Source organism: Emydura macquarii, unplaced genomic scaffold, assembly GCF_026122565.2.
Source record: "Emydura macquarii macquarii isolate MOO-44397 ecotype Brisbane River unplaced genomic scaffold, CSIRO-AGI_Emac_v2 contig_2734, whole genome shotgun sequence".
Lineage (NCBI taxonomy): Eukaryota > Metazoa > Chordata > Testudines > Chelidae > Emydura > Emydura macquarii.
Window position 1 is genome coordinate 3,783,415 of NW_027132871.1, and position 17,853 is coordinate 3,801,267.

Genomic DNA, 17,853 nt, shown 5'->3' on the forward strand with positions numbered 1-17,853 from the left:
ACAGCAGAGGGGAGCGACCACTGCATTACAGTATGTCTACTCTGCAGCTGGGAGCACGCTTCCCATGTTGGATTGTCAGACATGTGCTAGCTTGAGCAGAGTTGGTGTATGAAAAATAACAGTGTAGCACTGGCGGTGGCTAGGACTAGTTGCTAGGGAATGTATCAGGAATTCTGGCTGGATTTGTACTCTGGCAGCTAGCCCTAGCCTGAGCCGCCACCCGCACTACCCCTCGCTACGCTGCTATTTTTAGCTACTTGAGCTAGTGCACGTCTGTCTACACAAGCTGGGAAGCACACTTCCCACTTCAATGTAGACGTACCCTGAGAGTGTAAACACATGATAATTTATATGAAAGGTGTAAACACCAGGAAAAGAGAAATGATGCAAAGTGATACAAAAGAATTGAACAAGGAGTAACAGGATAAAATTCCGCATTTACATGGGGAAAATGTAGGCCAAATATTAGGAAAAGTTTCTTAATGGTGGGATATATTGGCATGGAAGTGTTCCAAAGGAAGTACTGTGAACCCCACTGCTTGGGTCATGTCAGACAGAACTAGAGAGAGCATTAGATGGTAATTTCTAGGATATTAAATTGTCACTTTCACTTTGGGATGGAAAAAGGCCATTCTAAAGTGAAAGGACATAGCTTTTCCATGTTTTAAGAAGCTTAATGAATCCTGCGAAACTCACTAAAAATTCATTTTGAATTCTGGACAAATATTTATAGGTATAGTTTACTGGAATACGTTCACTCATCCTAAACAATAAGGTGCACTTTGCAAAATTGTAGTTCTGTTGCTCCCAGGATATTAGAGACAAGGTGGGTGAGATAATATCTTGTATTGGACCCACTTCTGTTGGTGGGACAGACAAGCTTTTGAGTTTTCATAGGTCTGTAGAAGAGCTTTGTGTAAGCTCAAAATCTTGTCCCTTTCACCAATGGAAGTTGGTCCAATAGAAGATATTACCTCAACCACCGTGTCTCTCCAATAAGGTGCACAGGCAGGGTTGTGGACAGAAGCTGTGCAAGCTATCTGACATTTGACCTAGCACAGGTAGAACTGGCTAAGGCTTTTATTTTCAAGGACTAAAATTCCCCTAAAACACACAACTGTGACCTAATTTAGTTTAATCCACCTGTTTAAAAATGCTGTCACAGGAGAGTACATCCTTTAGTGCTGACAGCACTAGGGACCCGAAGGATATACCCTGTCACAGATAAACTAGCTGCCCTCCATTATTACACAGAAGTAATTTGTGATATCGATTGGATAATCTGTGTATCTAATTTACTACCTGTTCTGTCATAGTAGTTACTTACTTGCACACGTGCCATCTGGCATGAGCATGTAGCCATTGAGACAATAGCACTTGTAGCTGCCATGGGTGTTCATACATCTGTGCTCACAGGGACGTGGTTTCAATCCACATTCATTTGTATCTGCAGAAACAATTTGAATGAAATGAGTGCAGGGATTTTTATTGTTTTAAATATGTGATTATAATATTGCTTCATGCCTTAAATTCCCCAAAGTAAAAGCCCTGGGATAGAAAATGAGCCACCCTTTTGCAAGAAAGGAATTCAGCAGATCATCTCACTACGTGAGTGCTACAAAAACTAACATGGAGAGCCTGCTGCAAAGGGGAGAAAGGAGAGAGAACAGCAATTATAATATTTGCTAAGAGCAGGGTTTTTATTATTCTAGCTAGAGATTTTAGTCTCCCATCTGACATCCATACCAAAAAAAAAAAAAAGTGAAAACATGAATAACTAAGGATGTCAAGTCAGTCACATAGCATGGGATGAAGATGACTAAAAGATTTCATGGGACAAGCATCAGCTGTTATGTCATGGCAAGAGTGAATCTCTAAGGCAGGCAGATGTGATTGCATGTTATGAATTCTTTTTTTTTCTTTTTAAAAGAAGCAGCTCAATTCTTTACCAGTCTTCTAAATTCCATTCCCAAAATCCATTCTGTCAATAAAATCTGAAAAGCAGCAGTGTAGCTGAGAGTAAACAGAGTTTACCACTTCTCATTTGGGATCTGGGAAAAATGGAGCTTAGGTTAGTTTATCTACTTCTTTTTCTTTTTTGCTATGCCTGAAAAGGGCAGGAAAGAAACAATATTACTTTTGAATTGCCTGGTAACCGGCTTTTATGTGAACAGCATCTGACAAAGTGGGTTGCAGCCCATGAAAACTTATGCCTGCAGAAATTAAATTTGTTAGTCTTTAAAGTGCTACAGGACTCTCATTTTTTTTTAGTATCTGTTCTTGTGACTTTCAAACTATTTGGCAACTGTCCCTCTTTCACTATTTTGAAACTTGTTTATCAAATACTCCACTTCATTAACAAAATACATGGCTGCACATAGTCCATTCAACATGTGTTTAATGATACACATGCCCAGTAATGTGATTTCAATAAAATCTGTAGCCTTTTATTTAATTTTAAATGATTATATAGGACAGAGCATATGAGTTAATTATAACATCACACAATAAATGAATGATGAAATGAACCAATTGGCTACAGGACACAAGTCTCAGAGGGCTGAGTGTGCTCAGTTCCAGTTCTAATGGTTTCAGCATCTGTTCATTGTTAGTATTGCCTGCAGGCCAGAGGTAAATCTCCAGGGCACAAAGAACAAACAGTTTGGTAGTGATATGTCTGCAAAAGTATTTGTCAGAGCCCCCCCAGCAAAAAGAAGAAACATGACATTACTCAAAATGTTATTTTTCATGCATTTTAAAGAGGGACACCCACTTGGAAATTACATATGAAAATGTTGTAGCTACTGTAATTCCATGTAACAGCCAAGATTACTGTAAAAAAAGATTATCAGAATTTTTTTTATTCAACTAGACAATGGAGACATATTTCAAAATCACTTAAGTGATTTAGGAGCCTAAGTCCAATTGCCTTTCAATAGCCTCCCAAATCTCTTTTGAAAAATAGGACGTAGGTACTTTTGAAACTTTTACCCATTATGTATAGTCAATTTAATTACTTCCTCGGTATAGTCAGTTTTTCTATATGGAATTTTCTGAAGGATTTTTAAAGTAACTTCAGTAGATTATTTGAAGAGTGCCATCTCAGCAATTGGACTGTTTGAATATTAACCATCTGCAAAAAAATTAAAGTTGTCAGTGTCCTTTTAATTTGATTGCTTAACATTTTAAAGCAGAGCCTAAAAACACTTGTGAAAAAGTAACAGTATATTGTCTCTGTTCAAAATTTTAAAAGGCAGCATGTTAACTTATGAAGCCAAATCTATGCACTCAAGTTTCTGACTGTACAACTTTGGATATCCTAATTTTTGAGTTCTCAAAAAATTCAGATTAGCATGTACAAATAAAAGGCATTTGCCCATGTCAATTGTGAAGTGTTTATCAATTCAGTTTGGAGAAAGGCTCATGGTCTGGAGTGGGATTTCTGAATTCAGTTCCTGGTTCTTCCAAGGAGTTCGTGTGTGACATTGGGCAAGTCTGTAATCACTCTGTGTCTTGTTTCCCCTTACATAAAATGGGGAAGATAATTTATTTAAATAATAAAAAGATGCCTATACAAGACTGTAGGAGCCCTAACCTATAATATAATAAAATCCCAGCAGCATGAAAATAATTTTGAACAGGAACTTAACAAGCCAACCATCTAGAGAATGCATTTCCATCCTTTAATTGTTGTGGGAAGCATACTCTCAGCCTTGTCCCAAAATTTTCTCAAACAGATGTCTTTTGGCGTGTGCCTGGAAGGTCACCAAATATGTGTTATTTTGGACAAGTAGGGGAGCAAATTTATAATGCTTCCTTTCTCCCATACTTTAGCTATTTTGTCTATTCTAGCTGTAAGCTCTTTGAAACATTTTTTACTATGCTTAAGCACTGTGCCCAGCACAATGGGATCTTGATGAACTACTGTGTTATAAACAATTGGAAAGCTGTTTTCATATGTCAGATATTCTGAGTGAGCAAAAATACAGGTCAGCCGACAATGCACACTCCAAATCCTGGATGCACAAACTGAAGAACATTGAATATCATTTCTTCAATATCTTTACAGTATATAAAATCCACTTAAAGTGGAAACACAGTCCAATGGCTTGGGCATTAGCCTAGGACCAGGGAAACCTAGGTTCAATTCCTTGCTGTGCCACAGATGTCCTGACACACCGTGGGCAAGTCACTTAGCTGTTCTGTGCCTTAGATCCCCATCTGTAAAAGCGAAGAGCACTGCCCTGTCTTCCAAGAGTACCCTCAGTATAAATACATTGATTGTGAGGCATTCAGAGACTAAAGCGATGGAGGCCGTGTAAGTACCATAGATAGATAAGCACAGTATCTAGAAGAAAGATGCTTTCTTTAGTGTTGAGGGAACAGATAAGTGGAATATTTTCATTGACGATTACCCACCTGTTTTAGTTTCCACATTTATCCTTTAATCATCTGTGACAATTCAGAATTCCTAAGTCAGTTAAGATGTACCTGCAAACAAATGGCAGATCCCCCCCCCCCACACCCCTTTCCTTAGGGAGCTGAAGACAAGGAGACAGACTGTCAATGATCAAAGACTCTCTTTTTGGAGAAGAAATTATAACGTGTACACACCTTGACTGCAGGTTTTCCCTGTAAATCCAGGAAAACATTTGCATTTGTTTGGTCCCACACACTCGCCATACTTGCACCCATGTTCACAGGTGGCTGGAGGGCAAAATAGAGAGAAGTTAAAGGTGTTGTTTCTGGGAGATAGAGACATTTCTGCAACACACGAGAATCTAATGTGAACTAAAGCTGTCATCTTCTGCATCCCTCCCTAATACCCAGAGGACATTTAATTGAAAAGGACAAAACTCAAGGCAGCACAAGTAGCTTGCTTTGTCTGCACTGGTAAATTTTTGTACCAATCTCACAGGAGGAAGATGTTGACTGAGCATGAGTATGGGAGGGTAAAGAAGGAATTTGGCACTGATGTGGAGTAGAAGAGAATAGCATTGCTGGGAAGTGGGTTGGTGCTGGCTAGGATGCCCAGATAGCAAGTGTGAAAAATCAGGAGAGGAGATGGGGGGTAATAGGCACCTATATAAGATAAAGCCCCAAATATTGGGACTGTCCCTATAAAATCGGGACATCTGGTCATCCTAGGGCAGTGGCTTCAGGGTTGAAGGGAAAAGAAGGGGAGATGGTGCTGCTGCCGCCATTGCCTTAGGAAGAGCTGGATGCACTGAAAGGAAGTCCATAGCTTTTTTACTTCCTCCCCTCCAGAACAATCCCCTCACTTTCCCCCTGCCAAAAGTGGGCTTGCATCAGTAAGAGGCTGTATCAGTTTCCTCTTCTAGCATGTTCCCTGTTCCTCTGCATAATGGAGCTTGCCAGTAGGCGAGTGTGGAGCCACTGGAAGAATAGAGCTGCAATGTAAGGCAGCTGCCAGGGTTCTGCTAGATCATAGTACACTTTTCTGCTCATCCATTCAAACAGTTTACTTGCTCTGGGTGAGCAGGTGAATGGCAATATGTAAGGCTGGTAGAAGCTTGGAAATTTGGAACTAAAATGAGCATCCTCTCTTTAAAAAAAAGTCAAACTCATCCATACTGGTGCATTATCTTAGGACTGTTCATAAGCGCCGTACTATTGATATATATTTAGCTTTTTAAAACCGAAGATTCAGTTGTAATGTCTATTATTTATAATAAATAAGTCTGAGCTTTTCTCCCTTTTTCTCCCTTTTCCTCTGAATTCCCCCTCAGTGTCCTTTGTCCATGCCCCTCCTTCCTTCCTTTTTCCACCCATGCTGGAGTTCCACTTAAGAGAGAGAGAGGCTTTATTTCTATAGTTCCAGAGGGGTAGCTGTGTTAGTCTGTATACAGCAAAAACAACAAGAGATCTGTGGCACTTTAAAGACTAACAAATTTAATATTTGCAGACATAAGCTTTCGAGAGACTTCAGCTCTCTTCTTCAGCTGAAGTCTCTCGAAAGCTTATGTCTGCAAATATTAAATTTGTTAGTCTTTAAAGTGCCACAGATGTCTTGTTGTTTTTTTTATTTCTATAGAATACTGCTGAATTATCTTATTTTCTAAGCCATTCCAGAGCAGCTTCAGGTTACCGTCGATATGGAGGATCAGAATCTCTGCCTTTAGATCTCAGACAGGTCGCTTGGGAATCAATGAGATTACACAGAGATTGAACTGGCACAGAATTTCCCTGCTGTATCTGAACAATTTCTAATTATGGGGTCTGACCTGCCACCTGAGAATGGCAGTGGCTATCTGACAATGCCCATGAAGAGCAACAGTAGCCAGGTGTTTAAATACTGTTTGCTTTACCATTTGATGTTAAAGTCTTCTCCCATAGTATGAACATAGTGGAGAAACTAATTATGTCAAGATAGCTTCAAATACACTTGTGCATCCTGGTATGCAAAAGGAGCAGAAATCCAGGCCTGGATTCTAAGTTACTAACTAAATGCTTTAGTATGTCTTTGGAGTGGGCAGTTGCCTGTCCCATCTCACGCTGAGGGTTACATTTTTCTTTTAAAAGAATTTGGCTAGATTCACTGGCAGGAGGAAATTTAAAATGACTCCTTCCATTAGCAAAGTCCTCCACACAAGAGTGACTCATCATAGGTCAGGCCAAATAGCTCTAATTCCTGCCAGGAACTCCATAGAAGCTCACAGGAAGGAATCATTGTGGGGTGGTAGTAGTGCAACATTATAACCACCCTTGCAGTATGGGAAGCCATCAGAGACTCAGGAGTAAATCTAGAGTAAATCGCCTCTAGATTATGGCCTCATCTTCATCTATTACCTTGCCTCTGGCTTGCACATGGTGGTTACTAAATTGTGCTTTATATCTTTTTCTTGGAAGGGGCTTCTTTTTGGAGAAACATGAAGCTCACTAGAGCGGATTAGAAATTACTGTACCTCTTCCACCCATTAAGCCTGAACATATTCATGAGTTTAAGCCTTTTAATTCATAGCCCATTATTTTACTAGCCAGTAGATAAGTGACCTTCTTTTTAATACTTCCAAACTGTTCTTAGGGCTTGGCACTTGTTTTTTAAAACCTGCTCACATGAGCAGGAAATTCAGTGTGGTTACTAACATCAGTAAGTGCTACAGAACATGCATAAGGGTTGTAGAATAAGACTGAATGAACCAGTACTTTAATATACCAGTACTTTAACTGTTTGTAATATTTCACTAACCATTATGACTTAATTTTCAGTGCAATCAATATACCATTAAGCACTGCAGAAATGGATTTTTGGTATGCATGAACTACTGGGTTGCAAAAATATGTCAATTTTTGTTGTTCACGGTCTAGATCTCTCCAATCTCCCTTTTTACTAAAGCAATAAAGAGAGAACATACATTTCAAATGTGTGTTCAACATTAGGCACCTACATTTTTACTTAGACACTTAAATAAATACCTTGATTTTTTTCAGAAGCCTGGCGTACCAGACTGCTTAGGTGCCTAAATAAGATTTAGATGCCTAACTTTGGGTACCCAAGTTTGAAAATTTTGGCCTAATTAGTACTGTGCTCAGGAGAGTGGTTATGAGTAGTCTGGGGGATGCAGCTTTTTGTTCTGTAATTCCTAATTTAACCAATTTGTCACAACTTTATTGTAAAGCACCTATTTCCCCAATGCTTTACAGGATTCTTACACTGCTACAGAGCTGGCATTTTATTTTCCAGAGGAGCTCATAAATGATATTTAATAATCAAGAATCAGAGCATCATATCTTGAACATGACACCCTAAAATATTTTACAAAGGCAGATATTCTTCAGTATGACAGATCAAGATTAAAAAAAAAATCATTTAAGGCCGATACATAGATACAAGTAACTCCTGCTGAAGTCAGTGGGAGAATGTTATTATTTGCATTACCATAGCACCTAGGAACCTTGGAGAGATGCACGTGTGTGAAGTTTACAGGATTTGGCCCCAGTTCTTTTGTTTACCTGTATTTCCAGTTAAAGTCATAGGAAAGCCACAGTTCAAAATTTGCCAGAATTAGCACAATGAAATTTAGGTATCTTTATTAAGTTCTTTTAAAATTTGTTAAACATTTATTAAATGTATTAAATCACTTTCTACCTCAAATTAATGAAGAATTTCACTACACTACCTAAATTGACATAAAGAACCCATAAATGAAAAGTTGCACACTGTGAAATCAAGTGAGTATTAAAAAAAAAAAAAAAAAACTCACCTAGAGTGAGGAGCCACTGCATCTTTATTTACAATTTAGATTTACATCATGGTTGACTCAAACCAGAAATCTGCCAGGTGAAGAATTTCAAGAAATTGTGAAAACTGGAGACCACTAAGAGATCATCTGAGTGCTTCTGGGGAAAAAAGTGACTAACTGCATTTGCTCATCCAGATTACTTTGCGTATTGTCATTTTTACCTGTGTGTATGCTTTTGCACCTGAACTAGGGTTATACATAGAATGCAAAATTTTTAAGGAATCCTTCTGCTCAAATGTTTTTTAAACTGGCATTGCTATCTGAAAAGCATATTCATGCAAATCTAAGGAGAAAAGGCTTTTTGGCATCACTCCCTTTTAGACAGAAGTCTACTGAGTTTTACCAATTATATTCTGAACCTTTATTAAACTTCAACAGGTAGTCAATGTTAAGCTTATCTGGACAATGGATGGAGCAGCTGAGAAACTGACTCTACCTAAAGTTCAAAGTTTTATGAGTTCACTGTGCTTTGCCTAAATACAGTGGTGGAGATATTTCATATTACCCTTTCCTTAACATTTGTGCACCCTTAACAGATTGCAAGTCTCTTAAAAGCCATGGATCCTTCAGTCAGCCAACTCCGCATGGACTAGAATAATGGCTGGCAACAGAAGTTATATTCAGATAGACTTGTCACTTGAATTGTATTCAGTTTTTAGAAGGGTGAAAACTATTGGTTCCCAGAGAATCTGAAGATAAAGGATGCTACTTAATGAAAAGCATCTGCCTGTAAAAATAGCTTTAATAGCTACAATCTGCATTTTTTTTGGATCTTGTTATAATTTTTGATGGCTGTTATCGGTACAGGCAGTCTCCATTTCTTATATTTCAGTTTATGTTATGCAGAAGGTCAGGCTAGATAGTCCTACTGGTCCCTTCTGGCCTTAAAAAGTTATGAATCTGTTTTATTGGGTGACTCTGTTTATCCAATTCTGCATTTTCTCTAAAATGTATTTTCTTCATACTCCCACAGTATATTTAATCCCCACATTTCTGCTTCCTATGATCTCTAACAGACCCATGAGGATCCACATGATTAAAAGCTATGCACACAGTCATGAAGATGTCAGTGTTCATTTGCTAATGTTACCTTCACAGTGCCCTTTGTTCTTTTTCCAGCCATAGCAGCACTCGATCTTAGAACCGTAGAGACAAATCCCAGGCTGGCTCACAGTCATCAGCTGCCTGAAACCTCTCGAGCTGTGCATGAAGCATAACATTAGTTGCAGCAGAGGAACACATTTGCATCTACTGTCATACTGCTTCCTTTGCATGTTTTAATCAAATTTCATCCACGCTCACACATTTTAAAGTTCCTGACATGTTTCACCTCAGCAGGGTCGTGGAAGGGAGGCAGAGTAGATGGTTTGGGGGTTTTCAAACTAACTAACATACAGCTTTTCTATTAAAATTGCAAGGTAGAAAATAGGGCCAGATTCTCCACTGGCATAAGTCAGTGTAGCTTCACTGGAGTCAATGGGGCTATTCCATTTTGCACCTGATGAGGAAATAGCCCACTGTGACTAATTCTACAAGGCTACTGACCAAATTCCATTACTTATGGAAAATCAGTGCTGCATAAATCCTTAGTTAACCATGCAGCAATGGATGACATGATCCTTTGGGGTTTTGGGTTTCCCCTCCGCCCATTAACTTTCCTCCGACCCCTGTGTTTTTCCTCCCAGTCTTGTCCCTAAAGCCTTCTATCATTTAGCCACCTATGCATGAAACTCTCTCTCTGACCTGAAATCCAGATCTCTACCCCTTATTCAAGCCCCTCTTTAATACACTTCTTCAACAAGGTCTATAAATGTTAGTTCTCTCTCACAGAAAATGTTATCTACTTAGAGGGAGTTCAGTAGCTGGAATTTCCAGGTGTGTTTGTGGGTATTTACAGGGCAATTTGTGGGAACATACAAGTCCTATACTGATAAGTGGACTCATGAATTTTTATACTTCCTCTGATACATATTAATGTCATTGCTTTATCTCCTGATGATAGTGTCATTACTTCCTGTCACCCTGTATTGATTTGTAATCAAACTTTTATTAGAGCAACAATGGAATTACAACACTCATTACACATTTCTAAGGCATTCATCCCCATGGGAACCATTCACATAAATTCAGAGAAAAAGTATACTTCCAAAGATAGGAAATGATATTTCCCTCAGCACAACTGCCTGCTGAAATGGAACGGTCACCAAAGGGAGGCCAGCTAGGAGACAGGTCACCAAAAGGAATCCAAGAGCTCATAATTATGAGAGATCCTAAACAAAGGGTTGCATCTCAGAGTATGTCTACACTGCCGGCAGTGCAGGATCGATTCTGCGGGGATTGATTGAGCGGCAGTGGAAACCTGCTCAATCGAACCCAGAAGTGGATGCCATCAATCCACCCCCACAGGAAGAGTAACACTGCGTCAACTGGAAGGCGTTTCCGATCGGTGCAGCATAGTGGAGACGCCGTGGTAAGAAGAAGTTGGGAAGTTGACTGCTGCTGAAATCTGCCAGCAGTGTAGACCAAGCCTCACCCTGAATGGGGCAAGATTTCAGGGTCTGATAGAGCTCTGTAAGGTTTATTCTATTTAGGTTTTTATAACATGCTCATCATTATAGTATCTGAGTGCCCTCCAGCAGTGCATTAAGGCACGTGACTCATCTGTCATGTGGTGTTTGTTCTCTCATCTTCTCCCCACAGGAAGAAATCTGTGCAATTAAGTGTCTTCATTTGGTAAGGTGTATCTTAAAATATTACTATACCTGTTGCTACATGTTTATTAGAAAAGGAAGATCACAGAAATGTCTTGTTGGTCCTTAGTTCTTGGAAGGTCAGGTTTCATTGAAGCTTAATACTATAATGGCAGTAGATAGTAGCACCTGTGGCTAGTTGCCGTTATTAACTTCACAATTTCACGTTAAGGTTTCTGATGTCATTCCAATAGTCAGTTCATGATTCCTAGCCTCCAAATTTGGGGCTGTTTGATTTTCATTCAAAAAGCCTTTGCATTTCCCTTTCTTTAACAAACGTTCCATTGTAAAGCACCAGGGGCAGATTCTGATCCAGTGTACATCAGTATGGTTCCATAGACTTCACTATTAAACAATAAAAACTATTTATAAAACTGGAATGCAATGTATATCAATGACGTTCTGTGCCTTAAAACTGAGGGAAGGCATTTTACGCTGCGGAAGGTAGAAGAAATCCTGTTGGGGGTATAATTTCCATTTTAAAAAATATTCTTTAATTATGGGTGAAAAGCTTTCTGTTAGAGAAGAGTCTTTCAGAATGCCCTAGGTTGGTCAGACTTGGAATTAATCCAGTCTTCCCACAGCAGTCTGACCACTGAAGTTCTCCTTAAACTCTTTCTCTCTTGTGCTTCTTCCTTTTCTTTATTTGCTGATGTCTCTCACAAGACACCATTCTTTTGGCTTCTCCTGGATGAAGATGTAGTAGCTGATGTTTCCCATTCATTTCACTCTACATTGGATCTGAGCAATTGTGGGTGGAAGTTCAGAGTATGCACAGAAAGATACTCTCCAAACAAGGTTCTCTCTAACCGAGGCTGGGTAGAGTGCCCTCCCTTCAATCCGAAGTTAATTGAACTCTGCTGGTTTATGCTGGTTCAGCATCTGCCTTTAATATAAAAGGGAAATGCAAGGTACATTGAATGAAAATCAAAGAGCCCCAATTTCGAGGCTAGGAATCACAAACTGATTACTGGAATGACAACTGAGACCTGGACATGCATTTTTAAAATGAATCGAATCTTCAATATTGGAACATCTAATCCCAGTAAAAAGTTATTTCTACAATAATACATCTCTTTGGCCATATAAAACTTGATGGGCATTTGTGAAGCGCTTTGAAATGCTTAGTTCAGAGGAAGCCTCAGATAATCCACCATGAAAGTTATAATTATACCTGTTCGACACTAAGGATGTAACAGGATAAACATTTAAACAGTGAGCAGCAGACTCACCGTTTAGCAAGTTCATCAGACGTTTAAATGAGGGGGGAAAGGCTCATCCTTGAGAGCTTGAGCTCCCCCCCCAGCTGCAGCAGCTGCTTGTGTTGCAGGGGTGGGGCACGCTGGGCTGCCTCATCCCCGAGAGCCCAAAGTTTGTGTGCTGGGGAGAGGAGCCCCTGGACTCAGTAACTGAATTATTTATTCATTAACTGAGCAACTCAGTCATTAACACATAAATCATCAACTCTTTAATTCCCCCAGTCATCAACTCATTAACACATCAACTCAGACTTTTTATGCATTTTAACCATTCTATTTTAACTTTTAAACAATAAAAACTATTTATACAGCTGGAATGCAATGTGTGTCATTATTTAAACTTACAAAGGTAGCAGGTCATTGCAGTAAATCAGCAAACACTTAACAGGCTGACCTGCACACCTTTCGGTCTCCCCTCCAAGAGCCAAATTCACATGATTCTGCCCAGCTTCCCTTCCCTCCAACTGAATGTCACAATGGAAGGAGCTCACAGGTATTCTATATTTAGAACATTTAAATTGATTGCTCATTAACCAAAATTTTACATCCATATTCCACACTGAAGTTAATGGTGGCATATTAAGGTGAAGGTTAGACAGGGAGTGATTGGCAGAGTCAGAAAAAAAACCCCAATAGTTAGGATTACTCATGTCAAATACTAACCTCTGTCTTCTGAAGCCTTCTGGACACTTACCATTCATGGCTTCCAGATATGTCACTAGCCTGAGAGTAACTCTTAGAGAGACACATTCTGAAATTTTTAAAAATGTTGTTTTGATGATTTTTTGGTTAACTTTTAGATGAAATATCTTCTGATTTAAGTGTGAACAATGATCAACCATTGAGAGTCTTGCAATTCCCTTTAACTCCTTTTATTTGAAGGTGTTGGCTTAGTGGTTGGTATTTACACTTGAGCAGACAATATTGTCTTGTACCAAATTTTTTCCCGTTTGAATTCTATATTGAGATTTTTATTTCTATACTACACATGAACAAACTTGAAATGTATACACTTGTAATTCCTTTGGAACATTATTATCCTCATGTATAAAGAGGGCAATGTTAAAAAGTGAGATAACCTACCCTGTACCTCATTTCGCAAAACCTAAAAGAATGTGTTGCTATTACAGTGAGTCAGAAAGGGTTAAGAAACCAGCAGACTAAAGCGCCCTAAGATCAACCTTTTAGAAAACATAGTAGAGAAGTACTGAAATGGTAAACAGGACCATTACTTGTAAATACTAACAAAACCATGTTAGATAGATCAGAGTGTTTGAAATGTAAGTCTGTATTATCAGAGAATTAGAAGCAAATACTAATTATATGTGCCTGTGTTTACCTATATCTGTTAGAAGCTTCACAATGCGATCTCATTAGCTGGTAGATTATAAACTTCTATTCCTGTCTGTTACTACATTCTATTGATTCAGAGATCGAAAGGGAATATTAGCAATTAGATGAAAGGTATGGTGTAATAATATCATTGTCTTTATTTCTCTTTGAAGTTCGTAGTGAACTACCTGTGAATCTTTGAATGGTGAACTGCCTAATGCAAATCAGTGCAACTAATTACCTGTGTATACATAGGAAATAGGACCTTTACGTCAAAACAACAATGTATATTACCCATTCTTCATCCAAAAATGTCTGCTATGTTGTCTGCTGTCAAGAAACTATCATAGTCTACCAGAGATCTATTAAAGAACTCTAGGGCCTGATCCTGTCATCTCAGATCTGCTTGAACTTTGCCAGTCAGAAGGCTGAGGTCTTCAGCTCCATTCTGGATTACCCAGCAATTTCTCATGGAATAATTTAAACAAACTCTACACATAATCCAATAAGCAGTCTAATTAACTGATTCTGGAAGGATTTCTTTTCTTTCTTTCTTTTTTTTTTTAAACAGATCAGCAGCTCACCATCTCTGCTATAAAACTGACCATAGAACTTTATTCATATGTGCATGTATAATGATCTTTTAACCATAACTTTTCTTTTTTAATAAATCTTACGTTAGTTAATAAGAATTGGCTGTAAGCGTATATTTAGGTAAAATCGAAAATATTCATTGACTTGGTAGGTACTGTGTCTGATCTCTTGGATTAGTTGAACTTTATATATGGTGAATAAGATTTTAAGTAATCCTCACCCTATTTGACTTGGCTATCTGGGTGGGAGCCTAGGGTTGGATTGTTTTAGGGGAGCTATATTTTTGCCTTCTGGGTAACCAGTAAGGTATTGTAGATTGTAGAAGCTGTTTTGTTATTGATTTGGTGAATCTAAATTACTAGAATAAACCACTAGTTTTGGTTATCATCAGCTCCGTTCTTTGCAGTTTGGCTTGATTGAGCAATGATAGTGAGGCCCCTCCAGACACCATGGTCACTGTTACTATTGGGTTATTATGACACAATAGCGAGATGTATTTCCAAGGAAAGAAAACATAGTACACACAGTGCACTTGGTGACTTCATCCCAATGGGTGCTATGACATAAAGCAAGTTTTTGATGTTTGAATTATATATTGAGATTTACAATACTACCGCACTTACGGAAAAGATAGAAATTGGCAGACTTGTAACTCCTTTGAGAAGTGTTATCCTGATGTATAAAGAAGACACAGTTAAAGCGGATCATAACATTACCAGTTTTTTATTGTTGATACTTAGATCCAAGGATGCAAATCTTTTTTAACAAGACATGTTACTAACCTTGTCTTGAAAAACAGCGTAACAGGGATCAACCTAGTGTTTGACCTGTGGTAGGAGGAGTCAAAAGTATTGGGTTGTAGTTCTGTTTCTGCAACTGACCCCCCGTGAGACCTTCACCTCAGCGTGCCTCTTTTTCTAGGTCTATAAAACACAGATAGTAAGGATGTTAAGGCTGGAAGTTCTTCAGTGTTCGCAGAATTTCAAAGCACCTCAAATACACTCATTGGTGTTTCATACACGCAAAGGGTCGTATTCTTAGAATATTAATGAATTGTTGTTAGAGTTAGATGGCTCTGCACTGAGTAATAGTCGTGTTAAAAAAATGGAGGCCAAGGTCTCTCATGTCATTCCCTAATCATATCACAATTTGGGGCTGTTTCATTTTCATTCAAATGTAGTTTTGCATTTGGTATTTTTTTTTAAAATGATTTTTATCTGAACATGTAGCTCTCGGTGTAAATAAGCACAGCTGCTTCCACTTCAACGAGGTTCAGAGCCTTAAAATCAAAAGAAGACACACTTCTGCCTTCTTCCTTGGATAGGGAACCCTCTCTTCGGGATATCTTTTACACTTTAAAACAACATCCTGGTTCTGGCAAGAATGTTTTCTGCAACACACCCTATGGCTGGTCAGACTTTCTGTCAAATTTTATCCCAGAACCATCTTCTCCTTCATCAAGCAGGCATGATTTTCATTTTTTCCTGGGCTCTCTTCTTCTTCTTCCTTAGTCAGCTGCATTGTCTTACAAGACCTCAGTTTCTTTGCTGCTCATGGATGGAGAGATGGTTTCCGATACAGTACAGGTTCCAAGACTTAACTCAAAACCTTTCTATAAAAGAGCACTGCTTCCTTTCACTCTCTACCATCCTTCCCCTTGACCCATGAACAAAACTGCTCTAGGCAGTCCTTTGAGAGAACATTGGTGACAAAAGTGAAGGTCCAATGTTAGGTCAAGTATTAATCACTGTACAGTGAAATTCACCCCTAGACACAGGGCCATCACAATGTGAAGACCAAGACTATAACGGGGTTCCAAATAGAACTAGATAAGTTCATGGAGTATAAGTCCATCAGTAGTTATTAGCCAGATTGGCAGGAACTGCTGTTTGCTAGAAGCTGGGAATGGGTAATGGGATGGGCCACTTGTTGATTATTTGTTCTGTTCATTCCCTGTGAAGCACCTGCATTGGCCACTGTTGGGAGATGGGATACTGGGCTATATGGACCATTGGTCTGACCCAGTATGGCCATTCTTGTTATATTAGGAGGAAACGTTCCCATATTAGTCCAGAAAGGGCCAATTCAGTGGTCTTCTACATCATTCTGAAGCAGCTGTTACTCATCACCATTGGAGACAGGAGAATGGATTAAGCTGACAATTGGTGAGATCCAGTCTAGCAATTGCTACATTCTTAGGAGCAGAAATATCCATTTAAGATGTTTATCTTCTAATGGTGTAATTTGTTGTCACTCCATGGAAGTGAACTTGAACCCATTTTACCCCAAAAGACGATCTTGTCCTTAGTGATTTGTTGGAGAAAAGAAAAGTTTCTGTTTATTCATCAGCAAGTATTGATGCCTCACAAGGTTTGGAAAACTAAAGAGCCACACTCTGATGCCGGACTCAATTGGTTTGCATGCAGAGGTTAAATCCTAAAAGGAAAAGGATATGACTACCATTATTCCAGCCATATTCTCTTTGAGAAACGTCTAAAATGGATACAAAATCCCAACATAAAAATATTTACGCTTATTCTAGTCAGTGTTTTTCAGACAAAATCATTCAGAGGGGCTAAAAGGGGCCAGTTGGGAGAGAAGTTTAGTGTGAGTGGACAAGAGGCGTAGAAAGAAGAAATAGGAACAAATACATAGCCATGAACATAGGGACTAATTCCATTCCTCCTCTCTCTCTCTCAGGTCCCACGTAGACCTCACTACACTAGTAACCGAGCTCTGAAGCCTTTCTTCCACGGGCACCTGCACCTTCTCTTTATTCTATTCTCCATTGTGTTTCAGGTTTACCTCCATCAAGAATGATGTCTTGCTCCACGCTGTGCAAGTCCCTGTGCTACCCAGAATGCGGGGTAGCAAAGCCCAGGCCATGTGCTGACAGCTGAAACAAGCCATGAGTTAGGCAGTACTCTGCCTCCGAAGTGGTGATCAGACCATCACCAGTTGTCATGACCCTCCCAGGACCAAGTCTCAGTAATTTCCCTCAGCTGAGTGACGTGGGAGCCGCAGGAGCAGCTGTGGTTGGACCCAGCTTTGGGGGCTCATTCGGTTTGGGGGGATTGTAGGCTATGGAGGCTGTTATGGAAGATTATATGGTTCAGAGGAATTAAGTGGTTATGGGAGCCGTTATGGTTATGGGGGATTGTGTGGTTATGGGGGACATGGGCATAGGTATCTCATTGGATACTGTGGGCCATGTTAAACCGGGAAGCAGGAATATCTGTGGAAAAAGGAAGAACCAGGAAATGAACAGCAAGATACAGATTCACACCTGAACTTTTGGGCATGGCTTTCAGAGGTGCTGTGTGATATTCTTGGCAAACTTGAAGAAATGCAGTAAATCATCTCAGTCTCCATTTGCTCTAGAGTACTGCAAGCACCATTCTGTCCGTGTCACCAAGAGACACGTCTCAACTCATCCCTCTCCTTTGAGATTCGTCAGGATCAATAACCAATTTAAAGTTGCAGTATTAAAAGACCTGAACTGCTGAGAAATAAAACTTTTGCCATTAAGCAATAAAGCCTTTCACCACCAGATCACAAGCTTCATTGAGAACAAATGCCCTAATATTGCCAATGTTCCTTTCTAAAACATCTACTTAATACTTTTTTCTTCTCTCTTTTATTTTTAATTGGAAG

General features: G+C 39.2%; 1 protein-coding gene across 1 annotated transcript in view; it reads right to left on the reverse strand.

Moving 5' to 3' along the window:
* Window positions 1-17,853, reverse strand: part of EGFL6 (EGF like domain multiple 6) — a 98,718-nt gene that overhangs the window by 57,201 nt on the left and 23,664 nt on the right. Inside the window, exons 5-7 of the mRNA XM_067566168.1 lie at window positions 9,355-9,464; window positions 4,615-4,707; window positions 1,328-1,447 (exon numbers count right to left, since the gene is read on the reverse strand). Of these exons, the coding sequence (XP_067422269.1) occupies window positions 1,328-1,447; window positions 4,615-4,707; window positions 9,355-9,464 (323 nt within the window). The remainder of the gene's footprint in view (window positions 1-1,327; window positions 1,448-4,614; window positions 4,708-9,354; window positions 9,465-17,853) is intronic.